The sequence below is a fragment of the Haemorhous mexicanus genome, chromosome 17 (genome assembly GCF_027477595.1).
Source record: "Haemorhous mexicanus isolate bHaeMex1 chromosome 17, bHaeMex1.pri, whole genome shotgun sequence".
NCBI classification, from domain to species: domain Eukaryota; kingdom Metazoa; phylum Chordata; class Aves; order Passeriformes; family Fringillidae; genus Haemorhous; species Haemorhous mexicanus.
This window is the reverse complement of record NC_082357.1, coordinates 277881-296071: the sequence shown is the minus strand read 5'-3', so window position 1 is coordinate 296071 and position 18191 is coordinate 277881. Positions and strand designations below refer to the sequence as shown.

Below are 18191 nucleotides of genomic sequence, written 5' to 3'. Positions count from 1 at the left end.
CTGAGCTGTGCCTCACTCACCCTGCTGTGCTTTTAGGCACCTACCATGGAATATCTTACAGTGTGAGAGCCATGCTCCACCAAGCTGTACCAGTGGACAATATGGTTTCTGTAGGTTAGAAGAATTAAGACTTTACTTACTGTATGGAATTCCTCCACTTGTGCATAATGCTGAACCAGAAATCCCAGGACGTCGCCGTGCCGGATGGCATTGTCCAAGTCCTGTTCACCCAGGAGCAGTTCACACTGCCTGACTGCTTCCTCAGTGTCTTCAGGGTAAACTCTAGGAAGAGGAAAAGGAAGTGTCACAGCCCAGGGAGAGCATTCAGCTTGTCCAGCCAAGGACAGGGAAGAGTTTTTACTCCATAAGGTTTCATGAGAGAAGTCCACACAAAACCCAGAAACCCCCCCTTGTCCTGGGGCTGACTGGCCAGTGTGGGCAGCAAGGGAGGGGGAGATTCCACCCTGCCCTGCTCAGATGAGACCCCCACCTGCAGAACTACCTCCAGCCCTGGGGTCCCAGCACAGGCAGGAGATGGAGTTGCTTGAGCAAGCCCAGAGGAGGCCATGAAAGTGTTCCAAGGGCTGGAGCCCCTCTGGACCCAAGGCTGGGAGAGCTGGGGGGTGTTCATCTGGAGAGAAGGCTCCAGGGAGACCTTAGAGCCTCCTCCAGGGCGTAAAGGGGCTCCAGGAGAGCTGGAGAGGGACTGGGGACAAGGGGGAATGGCTTCCCACTGCCAAAGGGTGGGGTTAGATGGAATATTGGGAAGGAGTTGTTCCCTGGGAGGGTGGGCAGGCCTGGCACAGGGTGCCCAGAGCAGCTGTGCTTGTCCAATCACTGGAAGTGTTCCAAGCCAGGTTGGGGGTGGCTTAGAAGAACATGGGGTAGTGGAAGGTGTTCCTGCCTACGGCAGACTTTTGGAACAAGATGGTCTTTAAAGTCCCTTCCCACGCAAACCAGTCAGTGATTCTGTGATTTTATGATAATCACCTTTCTGGCTACACCTCCCTTGGTCTATATATCCTTCCTTTTCAGGTTATCTTTAATGCAACATTTTAAATGCACTTTTAAAAATCACATTATGGTTTCCCTGCTAGAAAAATGTATCAAAATGTATCAGTAGCTTTTTTTTTTTTGCAGCAAGCTGCAAATTATTTATTAAACTTTAGGTGCTGTTACAACTTCTATTCTGGTGTGCTAGTTTCTGTGCTATCCATGCTGCAGCTCACCTCTGAGCATGGATGAACCGCTTCATCAGACTCATCCTGCTCTGCAGGTGACCAAGTTTGCTTTCCTGTTCCACAGGGTTTCTGGCCTTCGCTTTGGAAAGGCACTTGTATGCTTCTGTCAGTGCTCTGTGGGCTTTTTCATAGTTCTGATACTCATCGATTTCTACCTGCAAGAGGAGAAAGAAATGGTCTTGCTCCAGAGCCAATAAACCAAACACCTCCAGCAGTCACAGAAAGGACAGTACCTGAGCACATGCATCATAGAAACCTGCCAGGAGGTCCAGGGCCCCTCCTTTGGTGTAGAAGCTGATGATATTCGCAATAATCTTTGCGTCCTTACGCCAGTCCAGTGACTGCAGGTAGTTGGCTGCCATGATATAAATTTCTCTCTGTCTGGAAACTCCCGCAAAGAAGATAATTTTCTCAGTATCTCCAGATTTCAGTAATGCCCTCATAGCCTGGCAAGGGAAAGAAAGAGTGGCACAGAGGGAGAGAGGGAAAATACTGTGAATGCAAAAACACCATCAAGATGGCTCAGAAGTTTCATCTGGGTAGCTACTGCAGAAAGTCTGCTTCAAGGTTTACTTTTCAAAACACCCTCCTTTTGAGGCTATCCAGGCTGACCTTTAACTTGTTTCCTGCTTGTGTGTATTTCTTGGTGGCAATGTGGTAGTTGCCTTGTCTCATGCAGCAGTCAGCAATTTGCTCCAGCAGCTCTCTCCGGGACTCCTCAGAGAGATCCTGGGATTCCTTGGAGACTGTCATCTTCTCAGCCAGCTCCTCGGTGATGGTTAGGTTCTGCTCCAGGCAGAGCTGCAGAGCTTCGTGGTACTGATGGGAGCAAGAGAGCAATGAGATGTTGCAAACACTACCAGGATACCTCACATTTGCTTGTGGTGTAACCTATGGAAATCAGCTGGATGCACAAGTAGCTGAGGATGCTCTGTCTGGAACACTGGGCTGTAGTTATGTCTCTCAACATCAGCCCCTGTTTGGGCACACACTGTCCCATTTGGTTGCTAAGAAGAACATGTTTGTTTTTCCATGACAACACTGCTCTCACACAAGTGTGCCATTAAAGGTTCAGCCATTTTGACTCTGAACATGAGATTTTCAGAGACATACAAGTCAAGTTTGTTAGGCACGATCAATAATAACATTTTTAGCAAGTACAAATAAATTGAAAGATTTTGTTAAATATTTTGGTACTTCCCATATAGGAACAAATTCCGAGTAGGCTACACAAAGCTTGTAGTCCAGAAAAGGGCTATGGTACCCTTGCAAAGTGCAGAAGAAAGTTGACCATGGGAGCTTGTTAAAGAGAAGTGAGCACAGACTGGTCTGGTGCCCAGCAATTTGGCAAGGCTGAGCTGCCAGTGCCTCTGAATCACTGGCTTAGGAGGAATCTTGAAACTTTACAAGTGTCTCTGATACCTGTTTCTCTGCACAGATGAATGGCTGTGTGCAGGTACACACCTATGGTGCTCCTCTACCTTGCAGAGGGGACCAGAGGGCTCAGCTCACCTTCTTGGCTGTGAGCAGCAGCTCCATTGCCTTCTCATACTGAGCATGTTCAATGAAGAACCCAGAGCAGCGGGCGAGCAGGGCTGGGTCAGATCTCTCATCCAGGTCCTCAGCAATGAGCTGCAAGGCCCCGAACTGCTGCGTGGCAAAGGCCAGCTCCAGGGCTTTGGAGAAGTGTCCCGCCTGCAACATTAGGAATGAGGCTTCAAAGACTAGAATCAGCAATACAGAGCCAGTTCACAGGACACCCTGGCTTAATAAAACATTACTCACCATGAAAATATTACTAATAAGCAGGACATAGTAAGCACCACAGCTGATTTAACACTCCTCTGCTGTAGGAACTGCTTCAGTGTAAAGTTTGGGAGTTTTCACTAAAAAACATTTACCTTGTGGTATAACAAAACAGCTCTGTCCATTTGATCGCCTTTTTCCTCATAATAGCAGGCTGCCTCTATCATGTCTTCTGGTGAGCTCAGGAGAGCCAAGTTCATCAGCTGATCATTTAAATTATTCGCCTGTTCAAAAGCAAGGGTTTGGCTCTGGGTGTGCACACAAAAATTTTGTAATTCCAACTTCTGGCAAGTCTGTGTCTTTATGCTGTCCCACAGTATTAAACTCTCACCCCCTTCTGTGTAAAAACTCTACAACCCAAGTGATTTTTAGCTTTGATTATGATTATTTCTTTTAGGGAGTTTCTGATGAGCTGTTTAAGAAAATACATTTCCAAACCACCAAGGCGTTATTGATCCACCTTTGGTAGAAGAGGTCAGCGGTAACCAGGAGCAGCTTCATCATGGGCTGTGCAAGAGCAGGCAGCGTCTTATGGGGCAGAACAGGCACAAACACCTGAAGCTCCCAAAGGGCAGAAGCCTGTGCTGGTGGGGGCACACTGCACCTCTCGGTACCTTGCACAGGCGGATGGCGTTGTTGAACGCCTGGGCCCGGCTGTAGAAGTGCACGGCCTGTCTGATGTCCTCCTGACTCTCATACTGGCGGGCCAGGTGATAGGAAGCTGCCCCATTCCCCGTTTCATTTGCTATTTCAGCGGCCTGCAGAGGGAATTGTACAGCTTTACTTCATGTCCATGCTCCTCCCAGGAATGAGAGCTCTGGGAGCAGGTGGAAGCCAGGCTGCCTTACCTTCTCAATGTTGCCTTGAAAGCAGTGAACACGGACTAGGGAAAAGTAATCCTGAGCCAGTGCATAGTATTTTAATGCGGACTCCATGTCTGACTGGCTCTCCAAGTACTGTGCCCACCACTTCCACAGGCTCCTAGAAAAGCAACAATATTAACTGCAGCAATGAGAACTGACAGATGCTGTTTGTCACTCCTAGAGAGCTTGAACTGAAGACTGAACACACTTCTTAGAGTGTTCATGGCTTACCCCAGCCCAAGTGCGACATTCCCAAGATCTGCACTATGCTGAAGTTAGCCTGGATAACAATGGGGCAGCTCTTATGCAAGTGCAGTATAAACCTGAAAAGCTGTTGGAGGGTCATAGTGGATAAGGCAGGGGTTGAATGAGACTAAGATTCACACTCTGTCATCCTTGCACTCATCACAAATTGTATGTCAGACCTGACAGCCCGTGTAGAAGGAACAAGCATAGCACTGACTTGTCTTTCATCTTGTTGATGTAGTTCTCCAGGGCTTGTAAGTCTTCAGAGAGCATTCGAGGTACCTCAAACCTGTGTGTGTCTGACTTTTCATAGCTGTAAAGAAGAAGAACATATTAGATGTGAAATGTCAACCTCCTTATTAGCTCTCTATTAATCTATTTAATCATGTTTGCCAGCCATCAACAGACGACACTGGCAACAACTGCTTCAGCTATATAAGTCATTTCACTGTAAAACCAGTTGCAGTCCACCAGCACCATCAAAAATTAAAAGTTCAGTGGTACTGCCAGGCACTTGGAAGCAGGGAGGTGTGATCTTCACAGCACACAAAATACTTTAAAAGTGCCAGTAATGGCCCAAAGAAGTATTCCAGAAAGTTCCCCAAGCATCAAACACACTTGTCTGGACAGGTCACAATTGGCCCAGGCTCCACACTGTACCAGCCACTGCAACATCAGCCTCTGCCACTGCTGAGAGGTCACTGCCCTTCCCCAGCACCCACGTCTCCTAACCCCACTGCCCACCATGGCCATCAGTGGGTCTGCCTGAGCACAGCAGAGTTCTGCTTTGATTCTGAACAGAACTGACTTATTGGATGATGATGATGATGATGGGAACTTTCATATTGGAAAACTCATATAAAAACAAAATCTCAAACAAGAAACACAAGACATCAAAAATACCCTCCCCTAATTTCTCATGGGACTTGGCAGTCACAGGAGAACATCAGCCACCAGAAGCAACCGAATCAAACTAAATTCTGCTCCAGTAGTTGTGTCTGGGACTCTCAGGAAAAGCAAATAATTGGTTTTTTCATGGAAAAGATGGCAGTGGTCTTCCAGAGACAAACACAGGACTGGATATGAGTGGGTTTTCACTACTGACTCAGACAGACTCTTGACTTTTTAAGACACTACACATTATTTGCATGGGAGGGTGCTGGGAGGTTTCCCTGGGAACGCTTTCACTCTGTGAGACAGAAGGCACCAGAAACAGAAAAGACATTAATTAATTTTTACTGGTCATCATCAAACATCCTCCTTCACCCATCTCCACAGGAGAAAGAGGCTCCCAGTCCCCCAGCTACACGCAGCTGGTGCTTACTGAGTGAGTGCCAGATTCTGCTGCCCAGTTGCCTCCAGGTGCTTGGCGTAGTTGTAGTGGGTGGTGCGCAGGTGAACCCGGTCGTGAGCCTCGGCCGTCTCAATGGCCTTCTGCCACTGGTTAGAGGCCTGGTAGAACTTGTTCAAGAGGTCATAGCGTCTGCAATCCTTGTACAGCTGCTCTGCGTCCTCCTGGGGGGAGAGGAACCCCGAAATCCCCGTCAGCCCCAGCCTCAGTCACATCGGGCACTCCTTGGAGCATTTCCTATTGCAATGCAATTAAAGCCGCAGTCGCTCGCTCAGAGGCTTTAACCAACTAAATACACCTGGCCTGGCACAGCACGTGATTGGGAAACAGGATGGTTATGTAAAAATGAGGAAAGCTCTCAGATCCCGGCATTTATTGTACAGGATTGCCTGGGAGAGAGGGGAGTGACACAATCAAGTCATCAATGATCAAATGCTGTCATCAAGAGTGAGAATCACCAAAAAAGGAGACAAGCTCAGTGGGGTACAGCTACCGATCATGCTGCCCACCCAGGGGTGGGGCTTAAGAGAAGATCCTTAATTCTCTCAGGGTTTGAGAATTAAGGTATTGCAAGCCAGGGAACCCCTGTGGCCTCCCAGCAGATCTCAGAGGTAGCAATGCTGTTTGTGGACAACTGAGCTCCATTCCTGGGAATAAACGTTAATAATTTATTAAAGAATTAGAACAGGAGGGTTTTGCTGGTGCTGACGCAAGGATGAGCAAATTTGGAACTATTATTTTTATTCTCTGAGAGGTTCTAACTCCTGTGGAAGGAGCACTTTCCTGCTCCACCCAACTACTGTCCAGCTGAACACTATATTTAGTAAATTGAGATTATCTGTCCAAGACAGAAAAATGCTTTCTGTCTTGTATTGTTTCAAATTAAAAAAAGCACAGAAAGTGGAAAAGGAAGATGCCTGCCCTAAGACTCTGCACAAGATGGAAAAAAAGCAGTAGAACTGCATTTGTTTTGCTTTAGTTACCTTCCACCTCTCCAAACAGATCTAAATATGCAAGAGAAGAAACGCTGACACTTTTCAGCCTCATAGTTTTCTCTGCCAGGAAGCCTTTACAAACATTTTGTTTGAATTTTCCTTTTTTCCTTACCTTTAACTCAGAATAGTTACTCTCTGTCTCTTTCTCGCTCTCATACTCATCATGTAACTATAGATTGCTAAATACCTTTTCAAGCCAAATTCTAATTATTTGGCCATTTTCAAGACTTCCTTTTCTGTGAAATCCTTCCAAGAGCTAAGAAATTTGCACTGATTTCATCTGAACCTTTCCCAGTTCATCAACTATTTCTTCTGCAATGAGATACTTAAAGGCTGAAGGTTATCATTCCAGTGGTAGCTGCCCTGAATGCACAGACAGGAGTTACCAAATCCAGGCCCCAGGATTTGGCATCTCCCCAAACATGGCCCCAAACTGATTTTTGCTGTCATAGCTATTTTTTATCTAATTCAGTATTTCTTATAGACTGTGGGTTATTTCATAAATTCTTTTCCAGTTTCTCCCTCTGACAGATCATATGCCTGGATCTCTGACAGTTCCCAAATGAAAAATTTCTGGCTTTCTTATGGGCCATTGCTAAAGGTATTAAATTGGTGGAATACTAATTCCTCTCTAACCAGCACCAGTCAGTTTTCAATCCATATGACAATGCTGGTCTCAAACCCAGCTTAGATCTCTGTTCTCTTGCAGTCAAGGGGAATGAAGACAGACATGAGACACAAGGTCTGCTTTGGGGTGTGTCTGCTGCCAGGTTGGGCTCCAGATGTGGAACCGCTGGATCTTGTCCTCTGTCTGAGCTGGATCCAGCCAAGTTCCTGCTCACACAGTGGGAGAAGTCAGGATAGAAATCTGGGTGACTAGGCATCCCTGGGACAGCACAGGCAATGAATGTGACTGACCAGAGCTCTCCAGCCCCACAGGAAAAGTCTATTTTCCCTAAACTCCTTCAACAACCTCTGGTAAGCCATCACTCTGTGACAGCACACAGCTCTAGCCTTTCACTCTAGAAACAAATAAGTTCAAATTGGAACTTGTGTTCCATACCAGAAATTAAATATCAGAGCTCCATATCAGAGCTTAAAACATGTTTGTTGAAACATTTTAACTATAATAAAATACAGCCTTCTTAAAATCCAGTGAAACCTAGAATGAGTAAGGTTGGAAGAGGCTTATGCTCCGAGAAAGCAGATTTCTGTTAAATGTTGCACACATAAAAAAAAACTTTAAAAGATGTTTCCTTTAGTCAGCAGTTTCTTTCACTGAGTAATTTTTCAGAGCCTGATATAAACCATTCACAGCTTGGCTGTGGGATTTACCAGCATGCCCAGCTGGATGGCCAGCACAGCCACCCTGGCCTTCTGCTCTGGCTCTTGCTCAGCCTCCCGCAGTGCCTTGGCTCCTCTGGCATGACCCATGTGCCCCAGGCAAATTCTGGCAACGTCGAGCCTCTGAGTCTTCACACACATGCGAGCCATGCTCTCCCAGACAGCCTCACTGTGGGAAAACAGGAGAGAAAAGGAGAGCTGTTACTGTGTCACCTGGAAGGCAAGTGAGGTGTGAGGGGGCAGAGTGAAAGGGGAAACCATCAGAACGCTGGGAGTGGGCTGACTGTAGCAGAGACTCCAGCAGCTGTGTGAAGATGGAAGAGGAACAGAAGCAGGCTCACACACAAAGGTCAGTTCTTGAGCTAAATGACCCCAACCTTAAGGAAATATTGTGGACTTTGATTTACACCAATGTCTAAACAACAGCAGTTACATGTCTACTCTGGAGACAGGCTGAGAGAGTTAGGGGTGTTCAGCCTGGAGAAGAGAAGGCTCTGAAGAGAACTTAAGAGCATCTTTCAGTGCCTAAAGGAGCTCCAGGAGAGCTGGGATGAGGGCCTGGAGGGACAGGGCAAGGGGGAATGGCTTTAAATTGCAAAAGGGGAGATTCAGATTGGAAGGAATCCTTCCCTGGGAGGGTGGGCAGGCCCTGGCACAGGGTGCCCAGAGCAGCTGTGGCTGCCCCTGGATCCCTGGAAGTGTTCAAGACCAGGCTGGACAGGACTTGGAGCAACCTGGGAATTGTGGGCATCCCTGCCCAAGGCAGGGGTGGTTAGAACTAGATGGTCTTTAAGGTCCCTTCCAACCCAAACCAGTCCATGATTCTATGTTTGCATGAATATAAACATTTATCATGTGCCCATCCTGCTGTAGCTGCAACCTATAGACAGTCACAACTCCCACACTGATGTTCAGAAATCAAAATTAGGATTATGAAAAAAGCCTTAACCTCACACTGGACATCTCCTGTTGCAGTCTGGAGTAGTTTAAATACTGAACAACTACTGGGAGCTCAATGGTTGTACTCAGTTATAGGGAATGATGTGTAGAAAAATCACCAAACAACGATGTTCTAATTTAAAACTTGCATAAACAGACAAAAAGAAAAGCTTTTGATGCTCAGAACAAGAACTCAGGGCTATGAGGTTGGAGGTACCACTGCAAAGTCCCCTGCCCAGGCAAAGCAGGATGGGCTGAGGACCATGCTCCCAGCTGGAATGGCTGGCAGAATTGCTCAGCAGAAGGAGCACAAGAGAACTGACCATCACAGAGTGGGACAAGCAAATATTTTCACAGATTCTATTCACTTCTGAGACTCCTAACAATTTCATGCAGTATGTTTGACTAATAACCATGAGCATTCAAAATAAGCTTTTTTCAATGTCAGCCTCAGAAGCACTACAGTCTGTGCAGTGCTCAGGCACCAACACAGCACAAAGTAAAGATCTAAATTCTAAAAGCAAAGCAAAGAGAATAAAACAATAGAACAGAATGACACTTTATGACCTGCCACCAAATTCCCTTCCAGTTTTCCTATTATTAAAATGTTTTTCTGTGTCCAGTGGCTGTGGGAAAGCCCTGCATACACAGGAGAAAGTGACAAGCTGGGAAGCAGTGGAACAGGTGAACCATGACACGCTCATACACTAAGAAAAGGCACAGGAAAAATTCTTTGCACAATTTACTTAAGAATTAGAGCATCTTTTACTTGCAGTGCAACTCATATGAAGGTTTCAGGTATTAATCAACATACGTAGCACAGCCTTCACTGACACAAACAGCATAGAAAAAATAAGGAATGAAAGTGATAAATCAGGGACAAATTTCAGAAAGATCAGAAGTGTTTCTGGTTTAGAAAAGCAAAAGTGGATGTCTGCGTGCCGCCTTTCTTACAACTGAGTGGCATTGAAGCACAGCCTCCTCGTGCTCCTCTCCCACATGTCCAAGCTTCCCAGCTGAGGAGCCAAAAGGAACATTGAAATAAAGCATGGTAATTTCAGACCTGGAAGGGCCTCACAGAAACCACTGCCACTCAATACAAAAATGCTGCCTTGTGTCAGCAGATGTAACCTTCCTACTTTCTGAAAAGTTGGAAGTTTTCTCTTTTATTCCAGACACTATCTCTATCTGGAATTGGGAAAACTGGGAAAAACACCTTTAAACATCATTGACATGATCAACCTGATGTTAGTTATGTTCACCTGGCTTTGACCAACACAGCCATGGGAGTTCTGTCCTTAGGAAAAGCTGCTCAAGGCTGTGCCTGGGCACAGCTGGGCCCAGCTGTGCTTCACAACACCTGGGGAGAAGGACATGTCCCCAGCTCTGCAGCATGCCAGAAGAAGCTGCCAACAGCCAGCTGGCTTGGGGTGAAGGAAAGCACGTCTGTGCTGGGCTTTGTCAAGCTGACTAACAGCGAGTTTCGGAAGGGAAATCAAAGCCTTTCTTTTCCAGAGCTCTGACAGCTCTCAACTCCCTCCACGCAGGAAGATGAGAGTTCATGGGCTCCAACAGGCAAGCGGATGAGATTCTTATTTAGACTACAGGGAGTGGAAACTTTTGAGAGGAAACAGACTACACAGTGTATTTTAAAGTACAAAGGTAGAAGATAATGGCGTGCAGAGAGTCATAGCAGGATTTAGGAGATGTTGCTCATCATCTCTCAGCTGTTTTATGCTTTCCTGGATAGCAACAACTCCTGCCAACGTCAAAATTCAGCAGAGGCTGCTGCCCCTAGGACTCTTCTTTGGGAGTTCTTGCCCCCCATGCACCTGCCTGTGGGCCATGCAGGCACCAAGGTACCTCTACCTGAGGAGCTGGAGTTCTGCCATCCCACCTCTTTCTCCTACACTTTTTTGCAAAATGAACCCGAGAGTCTTGAGCCATGGGTATGTCGTGGGCAGCAACAAACACAGAGGGAGAAACATCTGCAGTCAATATGCTCTGCAGCTGGTTTTATCCCAGCACTGCCTTCTCCCACCCTGGCTGGGCAGGGGGTGAGCACACCAGGCTCAAACTGCACCAAAGACACTGAATTTGGGAGTGCTCACAGCAGAGCACATCTTGCATGGACTCACCCAGCACAGAGACCACAGCAAGAGATGAGAGGGACAGGAAAGAAAGGTGTCCCTGCCCATGGCAGAGAGTTGGTGCTAGATGGTCCTCGAGGTCCTTTCCAACCCAAACCACTCCACGATTCTGAGATTCTAAGAGACATGATCAGAGCAGCTCACCAGCACAAGAACCCATGGCAGGTGAGACCACTGACTCCCTCTGCCCATCCCTTCTCCTGCTTCCACCCTGCTGAAACACCTGAAGGAGTGTTTTACCCAAGGAGTCCAGCCTTGCTCTGCCCAGAGCAGTTCCCATACCCCATTTGGTTTGCTTAGAGCTGCACAGGCAAGAGCAACAGCCACGGTCCCCAGGGAACTGCAGCAGACATTGGTTCTTCCCAGTAGACAAATCCTGCAGAAGAGGGAGAGCGCTCTGATAAGGCACCTGGAGAGGAGAGGGTAGGTAAGGGGAGGGGATCCTGGCAGCACCCACAATCCACTTCCCTTTCTCTCTGCATTTCATGAAGACCAACCCCAGCCATGAGATGCACAACCCCCCTGGCAGCACACACCTCCAGCACCAGGGCAAGTTTTGCTGCCCCTCAGAAGTATGGGCAGATGGACGTGGATCAGGTGAAGGAACAAAAAACAAGAGGTGCAGAGCAGGTTCACTTAAACCTCAGGGAAAGCTACAGTTTATCTCGAAACAGCTGCCAGTGTAGTGAGAGAGCAGAATCTCTCCATGCATCCCTAAAAGGCAGCAACTCTACTTTCCAGGCCTGGCCCTGCTGTCCATACAAAAATGCCAAGTAATATTTTTCCCTGCCCCCAACTGTGACTCCAGGAATTTCCTGTTCTTCCCCTCCTCCTTTCACCCCCTTGGAAAGCCTCTCACATCTGTACTTCATCAGCCAAAGCTGGACATTTAATGAAGCCCAGGCACAGCAGCAGTGGGAGCAGAGCTGTGGAAAGGCATCCCAGCAGCCTGGGAGCCCCAAGCCCCCAGCAGGCACAGGGATACCCCGCTGCACCCCGTGCTCCCAGGCTCCAGGCCACACTGGGAAGCAAATGCTGATGCCTCTTAAGAGTGGACACAAATCTCACCACATATTTGATGAAAGTTTCCTTGCTTTGCATTTGACCCTTCACATCTGTTTTTCTGTGGAACTGTGTTTACAACATCCACAGTCCTCACAAACCCTTTGGTTCCCATATATTTTTCATTGCCTAAAGCACTAAAGTTTAAAGAAAAAATTGAATATTCTTTAAAGCTTAAAGAAAAAAATGGAATATTATCATGTGTCTGAAGCATCTCACTAAAAATCCCTTTCTCCCTCTATTTAATGGGCTATATTCAGAAAATGAACATTGATCAGGATAAACAAAAAAAAATCTCTTTTCAATTTGGGCCACATTTTGTTGAACTGGACCCTATAATACACACATTATATATTTTATACATAACAAATTCTTATTGCATCCTATAATGTTATATTATAGATAATCACAGAACCACAGAATAGTTTGGGTAGGAAGGGACATTAAAGACCATCTTATTCCAAACCCCTGCCATGGGCAGGGACATCTTCCAATAGACTGGAAAACTCTAAGGACTCGTGAAAATAAGGGTTTAGCTGATGTAGCTAAATTAGGTTTGATGCTTTTAAAATAAAACACATTTATGGGATCCTGGTTATAACTTTCCATGGGGCTAAAAGACAACAAGGAACTAAGTAATACATGAAAAGTTGTAACAGTTCAATGAGACTCTAGGTAGTGTTAATGATATTATATGAGCTACTCTAAGAAAAGTCAGGCATTTTTCATGTATGATTCAAACACTGAAAGCTGATGAGGCTACTCCTAAAATCTCTTCCCTGGCAGAAACATTCCATTTGATAAAGCAGCTCCACAGAATGTGTCTGTAATATCCCATTGAACACAAAGCTTTGTTCCAAGGTTTCCCTTGTAAAACCACCACCAAGAGATTGCTCCATGTGGGTTGCATGACACAAACCCTGTGCCCCACAGAATGCCTGAGTGCTGCAAAATGCACATCCTGCTGCCTGCCTCTCAGCAAAGAAGCATTCACTAACGATTCAGAAGCTTTTTATTAAGGATCAGGATTCCCATACTGTTTAAATTGGATATTAGGGAAAATTTCTTAATGGAAAGAGTGGTCGGGCACTGGCACAGCTGCCCGGGGCAGTGGTGGAGCCCCCATCCCTGGAAGAATTTAAAAGCTGTGTGGATGTGGCACCTGGGGACATGGGTCGGTGCCTGGGGCAGCAGCTGGACTTGATCTTTTCCAACCTTTATGATTCTATGACTAGACTGATTTGTTCAGCCTGATTTGTAAAATATAATTGCTATTGTTTTTAATGTTACATGAGAAGGAAGCTTGGACCCTCCTGAAAGTACATACTCAGACTTCATCAAATCACAAAAATCAAATGGGTGGAGGCAGAAGCAGGTGTGTGACATTTTCCTAAAGGTAAATCTCTCCTGGCATTACTGCATGTAAACATCATCTGCCTTGCTGCTGAATGCCTGGCTTATAATAAACACAGAATCATAATAACAAGTAATCCAAGGGGTTTAAAATGTGCAAAGACAGTCATTGCTGGTAGGAAATTTATTTGAAGAATGGCAGACACTGCTGTGCTTATACTGGAAGTTCTAAAACCAGAAATGTACAGAAACATGATCAATCACAGGGAAAAGAGGAACCAAAGATGCTACAGTGCTCTCAAGGGATGAAGATGCTCAACGTACTTAAAACTTATTTTGTTTAAAATATTAAAAATTATCAGAGCACATGGAGGAGGGCTTAGTTCATAGCCAGGTTAGTACATTCAACTTCAGTACCTGAAAACTAATTATAGGAGCATATCAGCTTTATTGGAATTTCCCCCCCCTTCTCTCACCAACAAGTCTTGAAAAGAAAATGCTGCCTTGCAAAAAATTTCAGACCTTTTTCTTTCTGTGTATAGGGTCGGAGCAGATCGGTCGGTTAGGGGCAAAGCCTCTTGTCTTGGTAAGATGGAGCCACTATAAAATGAAATCAGTTTGTAATCTAACGCACTGATTACCGGGAGGGGAACTCCCGTGCCAGCCCCTCAGGTGCAGCGATGCCCGGCGAGGTGGGTCTGCGCCAGGTCTCGGCGCCGACCGGAGGTTTGCCTTCGGTGCAGCGTGTACAAGGCAATGCTACACTCGTGTGGGACTTGTGAAGCCTGAGGAGCTGTGCCAGGCTCAGCTCAGGAGGGGCACAACCCCAGGCAGTACCAGCCGGCGGCAGGGCAGTGCCCCCCAGCACCCCTGTCCTCCTCCCGGTGCCGACGGGAACAGCAGAGCCCTTTGGAGTGCCAGTCTGGGCAAGACCGCTCTGGAAACACCCAGGTACAAGGACAGCTTGGCGTACCCTCAATAACTCTCTTTACGGGTTTATCAGAGAAGCTCCTGCCCTGGGAAGAGGAGCCACTAGCCCTGCCAGCAGGGCGATCCCGGCACGCACAGGGCAGCGGAGCCCTGGCGCCCCGGGCACCGAGCGCGGCGGGCAGCCGCCCTCGAGGCTCGGCACGCCGGGACTCGGGCTCGCCGGGCGGTGACTCCCAGCCTCATTCACACCCCAGCGCCTGCCCCCTGCCTTTGCAGACACCCCCAAACTGGGCTGTTCCCGGGCCGAGAGTCTCGAGATTTGACACCTCCTATTTATCTGCCACGGTCCCTCCCGAGGTGCAGAGAGGACGCGGACATCAGCGCACCCCGCAGCGCTTTCGTCGCGCTGTCCAGCAGCGAACCCCAATATTGTTTTGCTTCTAGTAAACGGTATTTCAAAATCCCTCTCCTCGATCGGCTTTCACAGAGCTGATGCCCCGAGGGCAGAAGCTGGGATTTCCTTTTCTCCTTTTCCCGAGGAGCTCTGCTGCGCTCTCCGTGACGCCGCGGGTCCCGGCAGCCCTGCTGGGGGCATGGGAGGGGGCTCTCCGAGGGGAGGAGGGACAACTTTAGAAGTCTCCATAGTCTTTTCCTTTCAGGAAACGCATCCTGTTAATGTTTGACTGCCGTGGCAGTGGCTCTTTTTTTTTTTTTCAGTCGGCTACGCCCTGAGGCTCACCAAAACCGAGCCGCAAAAACAGCCATTTCCTCTTGGTGGGGAGGTGGGGGGGCCTTTTCCTCACCGCAGTGGTTGTTCTCGTCCCGGCACTCACAGCTCGACTCTTCTGAGAGGGACAGGGCAGAGCAACCTCCTCGAGACACTCCGGACTTGCAGATCACCTTTGGGATGACCGCATTCCCCTCTGGCTCGGCTTGCCTTTGAGAGGATGGTATCTGTCACCGTTTGCAGGATATTCTGAAGTTTGCGCCCAAACGTGGGCTTTTGGAGCAGCACTGGTCGGCTTGGAGGACCCAGCGCTCGGCAGGCTATAGGGAGCATCCCAGCCCACCTCTTCTACCCCACCTCAGCTCAGGCTCTCCTGCCCTGAGACTGGATTCTGTCTGGATTCACCCCATCCAACACGGAATGGACCTCCCTGTCACCCAGTTCAGCACGAGACTGGCATTACTTATCAAAGTGCAAGAAGGCGGATAAGTTAACGCTGGGAAGGACGTAACAAAGCTTCTTTGTGTTCTTATTTTATGGAATTCTCCTATCTACCTCACAAAATTCTCATTTCCTTGGTCAGAAATCCCTCAGGAATTGACTTCAAGAATGAACGGTGATGTCCTCTAGTGTCCCATAACACCCAGTGCAGCCGCCTGCTCCCAGCCCAATTTCAATGTGCTGACACTGACTGGGACCTCGTGTTGTCTGCAATTAGAGTCTGGCAGCAAGCTGACAGTCAGATATGACTGTCCACAAACTGGTAGCCACAGCTGTGTTGGTAGCTCTGGTCTCCCTCATCCTTAACAACGCAGCTGCCTTTACCCCCAACTGGGTGTACCAGACGCTGGAGGACGGGCGCAAGCGCACTGTGGGGCTCTGGAGGATGTGCTGGCTGGCAGAGCGGAGCAGAGGGGCTGCGAGCACCAGTGCCAGGCACGGGCACGGGGAGCAGCAGGACTGTGAAGCCCTGGCCTGGGGTTCAGAGTCAGCTGGCTTCCAGGAGTCACGCAGCACTGTCAAACGTAAGTGCAGCCTCTTATCTTCTCTGCAGACACAACTGACAGGGTGCATCTGGGTCCCCACGAGTTCCATTGCCTAACCCTGGAATCATGTTATCTTAGTCTAAACATCTCTTCACATTCATTCCCGAATAAATTAATTTCAGAAAATAAGAAGTATCCTGTCTACCAGTGAACTAAACTCCTCGTTCCCCCTCAAAACCAGCCATCTGCATGCTGCTGCCTGGTTTATTTAGCTCAGGAACTGATCTGCTTTGAAAAAATTATCCAAGAAGTGTAAGCCCAAAGTTCAGAGACATCTTGGGCTCACTTCTCCCTCCTGGGCCCCTGTCATAAGATATCCCTTCCTCCTCAATACAACAGCAACCACAGTTGCTCTGAATACCCTAAAACTAAAAAAAAAAAAAACCAAACAAAAAAAAAACCACAAACCCAAACTTAAAAAGATATTGCAATGAACAACATGTTGAGTTCTTTCTCCCTTCTGTTTGCTTTTGTTGGAAATGTCAGGAGCAGAAATGTCAGAAATAGCTGTGGTAAAAACATGTAAAATACTGAGAAAGGTCTTAAAATGTGCAACTGTGCTTCTTGGTGAAAAAATACAATTAATATACAATTTGGTGACTACAAAAATCATTACCCACGGTGTATTTTTCATTTTGCGCTTTCACAGATTGTGGGATCTGAAGAATGCAAATATCTTACACAGAGCTAGGGAAAATCACTGGATGACATGAAAATCACAGAACTGATTAATAAATAATAAACCTTACGTATCACATTCATAGCATTACTGGTACCACCTGCTCTCCCAGAGCAGAACTGTGCTGGAACAGGATCACAGAAAGGCCTGGGTGGAAAGGGACCTTAAAGGCTGTTCAAAATACCTGCAGACACCGTGGCTGGGACCACAACTAACCTGGTGCCAAGAGGTTTCTCCCCTGAACCCCTCCACTCCCAGCAGCTGTGAGCAGCCATTCAAAGGGGAATCAGTGCTTCTGCTGCACCCCTCAAGGCATGGAATTTAACAGAACAAATGCCTATAAAGTCCATGCCTTGACAGACTACAGGATTCTCCCAAGATTTCAAGGATGCTCAAAAACAGCTCTGGCACCTCTGAGGGATGGTATGTTACAGCATCTGTAAATACATTATTTCAAACCAGATTTTTTTCATGGTTTGAAAGGTGGAGAAAGAGAAATTGGTCCTTGGAGTTTCTTACATCCCTCTGGAGAGAAACCAAAGAAATATTAGAGGAATTTCTTTTTAAAATGCTTTAATGTGGACCTATTACAGATTATATTTTCCAATAAAATGATACAGAAACATCATTTGCTAATACTGAGCCTGCATAAATCAAAACCAGAACATTTCTCAAATGTTTTAAAGTCCTTACCCTTTCAATATTTCTAAGTGAAAGAACTTTTTATAACAATAAATGGCTATAAAAAGGATTAGACTGTGGGAGAAGTTCCTAGATGCATTTTTGCAGCTTCATCTCTGGAATCACTTCCCCAATTAATACTGATAAACCATATTCTAACGGGAAGAACATGTGTATCATTCACAAACAGTAAAAGTACATGTTATGTACTCAGCACTGGAATGAGCTCCTGCACAGTGAATTTGGCTCCTGCAGCATTTTTAACACACAAGCTTGTATTTCTTGCTGTGTGCAGGTCAGGTGGTGTGTGGTACCTAGCAAGGAGAGGAATTAGCTTCATGGCAGAACCATCTGGGCAGCACTTTCTGATGTCAAGTAGTAGGATAATGTGACAGAAAATCTGAAAATTTCCAAGTAATAATTATAGCATGGTCAAGTGCTCAGAAGAATTATCTGACAACCACTGTTAAAATTATAATTTAAAGGAGGCCCAGGGACTTGATCTGTTTAGGAGTAAAGCATCCATTCCCTATTTAATCTGGAAGCAAAGAGTAAGCAAAGGCCAATTCTGAATCTTGATAAAGCATTTAAAGGAAAATCCCTCCTCTGCAGCTATCATGACAAACTCAGTAGGAAACACGACTGTGACATTTATTTTTGAGACAATTTTGTTTCCCTGGATGTACACATGGTTAGTATGAGCCTGATCTTGCATCCATGGATTTGTCATCCTAAAGAATTTCTCTCATAAGAAATCACACATTATTTTAGTAATATC

General features: G+C 46.7%; 2 protein-coding genes across 4 annotated transcripts in view; one reads left to right on the top strand and one right to left on the bottom strand.

Annotated features, from left to right (window-relative positions):
- Window positions 1-18191, bottom strand: part of IFT140 (intraflagellar transport 140) — an 85044-nt gene that overhangs the window by 846 nt on the left and 66007 nt on the right. For 2 of the 3 annotated variants that reach the window (XM_059861691.1, XM_059861690.1), the window contains exons 19-29: window positions 7838-8015; window positions 5481-5671; window positions 4374-4469; window positions 3896-4028; window positions 3662-3805; window positions 3143-3271; window positions 2754-2936; window positions 1854-2060; window positions 1475-1687; window positions 1230-1396; window positions 141-282 (exon numbers count right to left, since the gene is read on the bottom strand). In XM_059861691.1, coding sequence (XP_059717674.1) covers window positions 141-282; window positions 1230-1396; window positions 1475-1687; window positions 1854-2060; window positions 2754-2936; window positions 3143-3271; window positions 3662-3805; window positions 3896-4028; window positions 4374-4469; window positions 5481-5671; window positions 7838-8015 — 1783 coding nt within the window. The remainder of the gene's footprint in view (window positions 1-140; window positions 283-1229; window positions 1397-1474; window positions 1688-1853; window positions 2061-2753; window positions 2937-3142; window positions 3272-3661; window positions 3806-3895; window positions 4029-4373; window positions 4470-5480; window positions 5672-7837; window positions 8016-18191) is intronic. The other variant, XM_059861692.1, reaches the window with a different exon arrangement.
- Window positions 14942-18191, top strand: part of TMEM204 (transmembrane protein 204) — a 28174-nt gene continuing 24924 nt past the window's right edge. Inside the window, exon 1 of the mRNA XM_059861703.1 lies at window positions 14942-16032. Within this exon, the coding sequence (XP_059717686.1) occupies window positions 15753-16032 (280 nt within the window). The 5' untranslated portion in view covers window positions 14942-15752. The remainder of the gene's footprint in view (window positions 16033-18191) is intronic.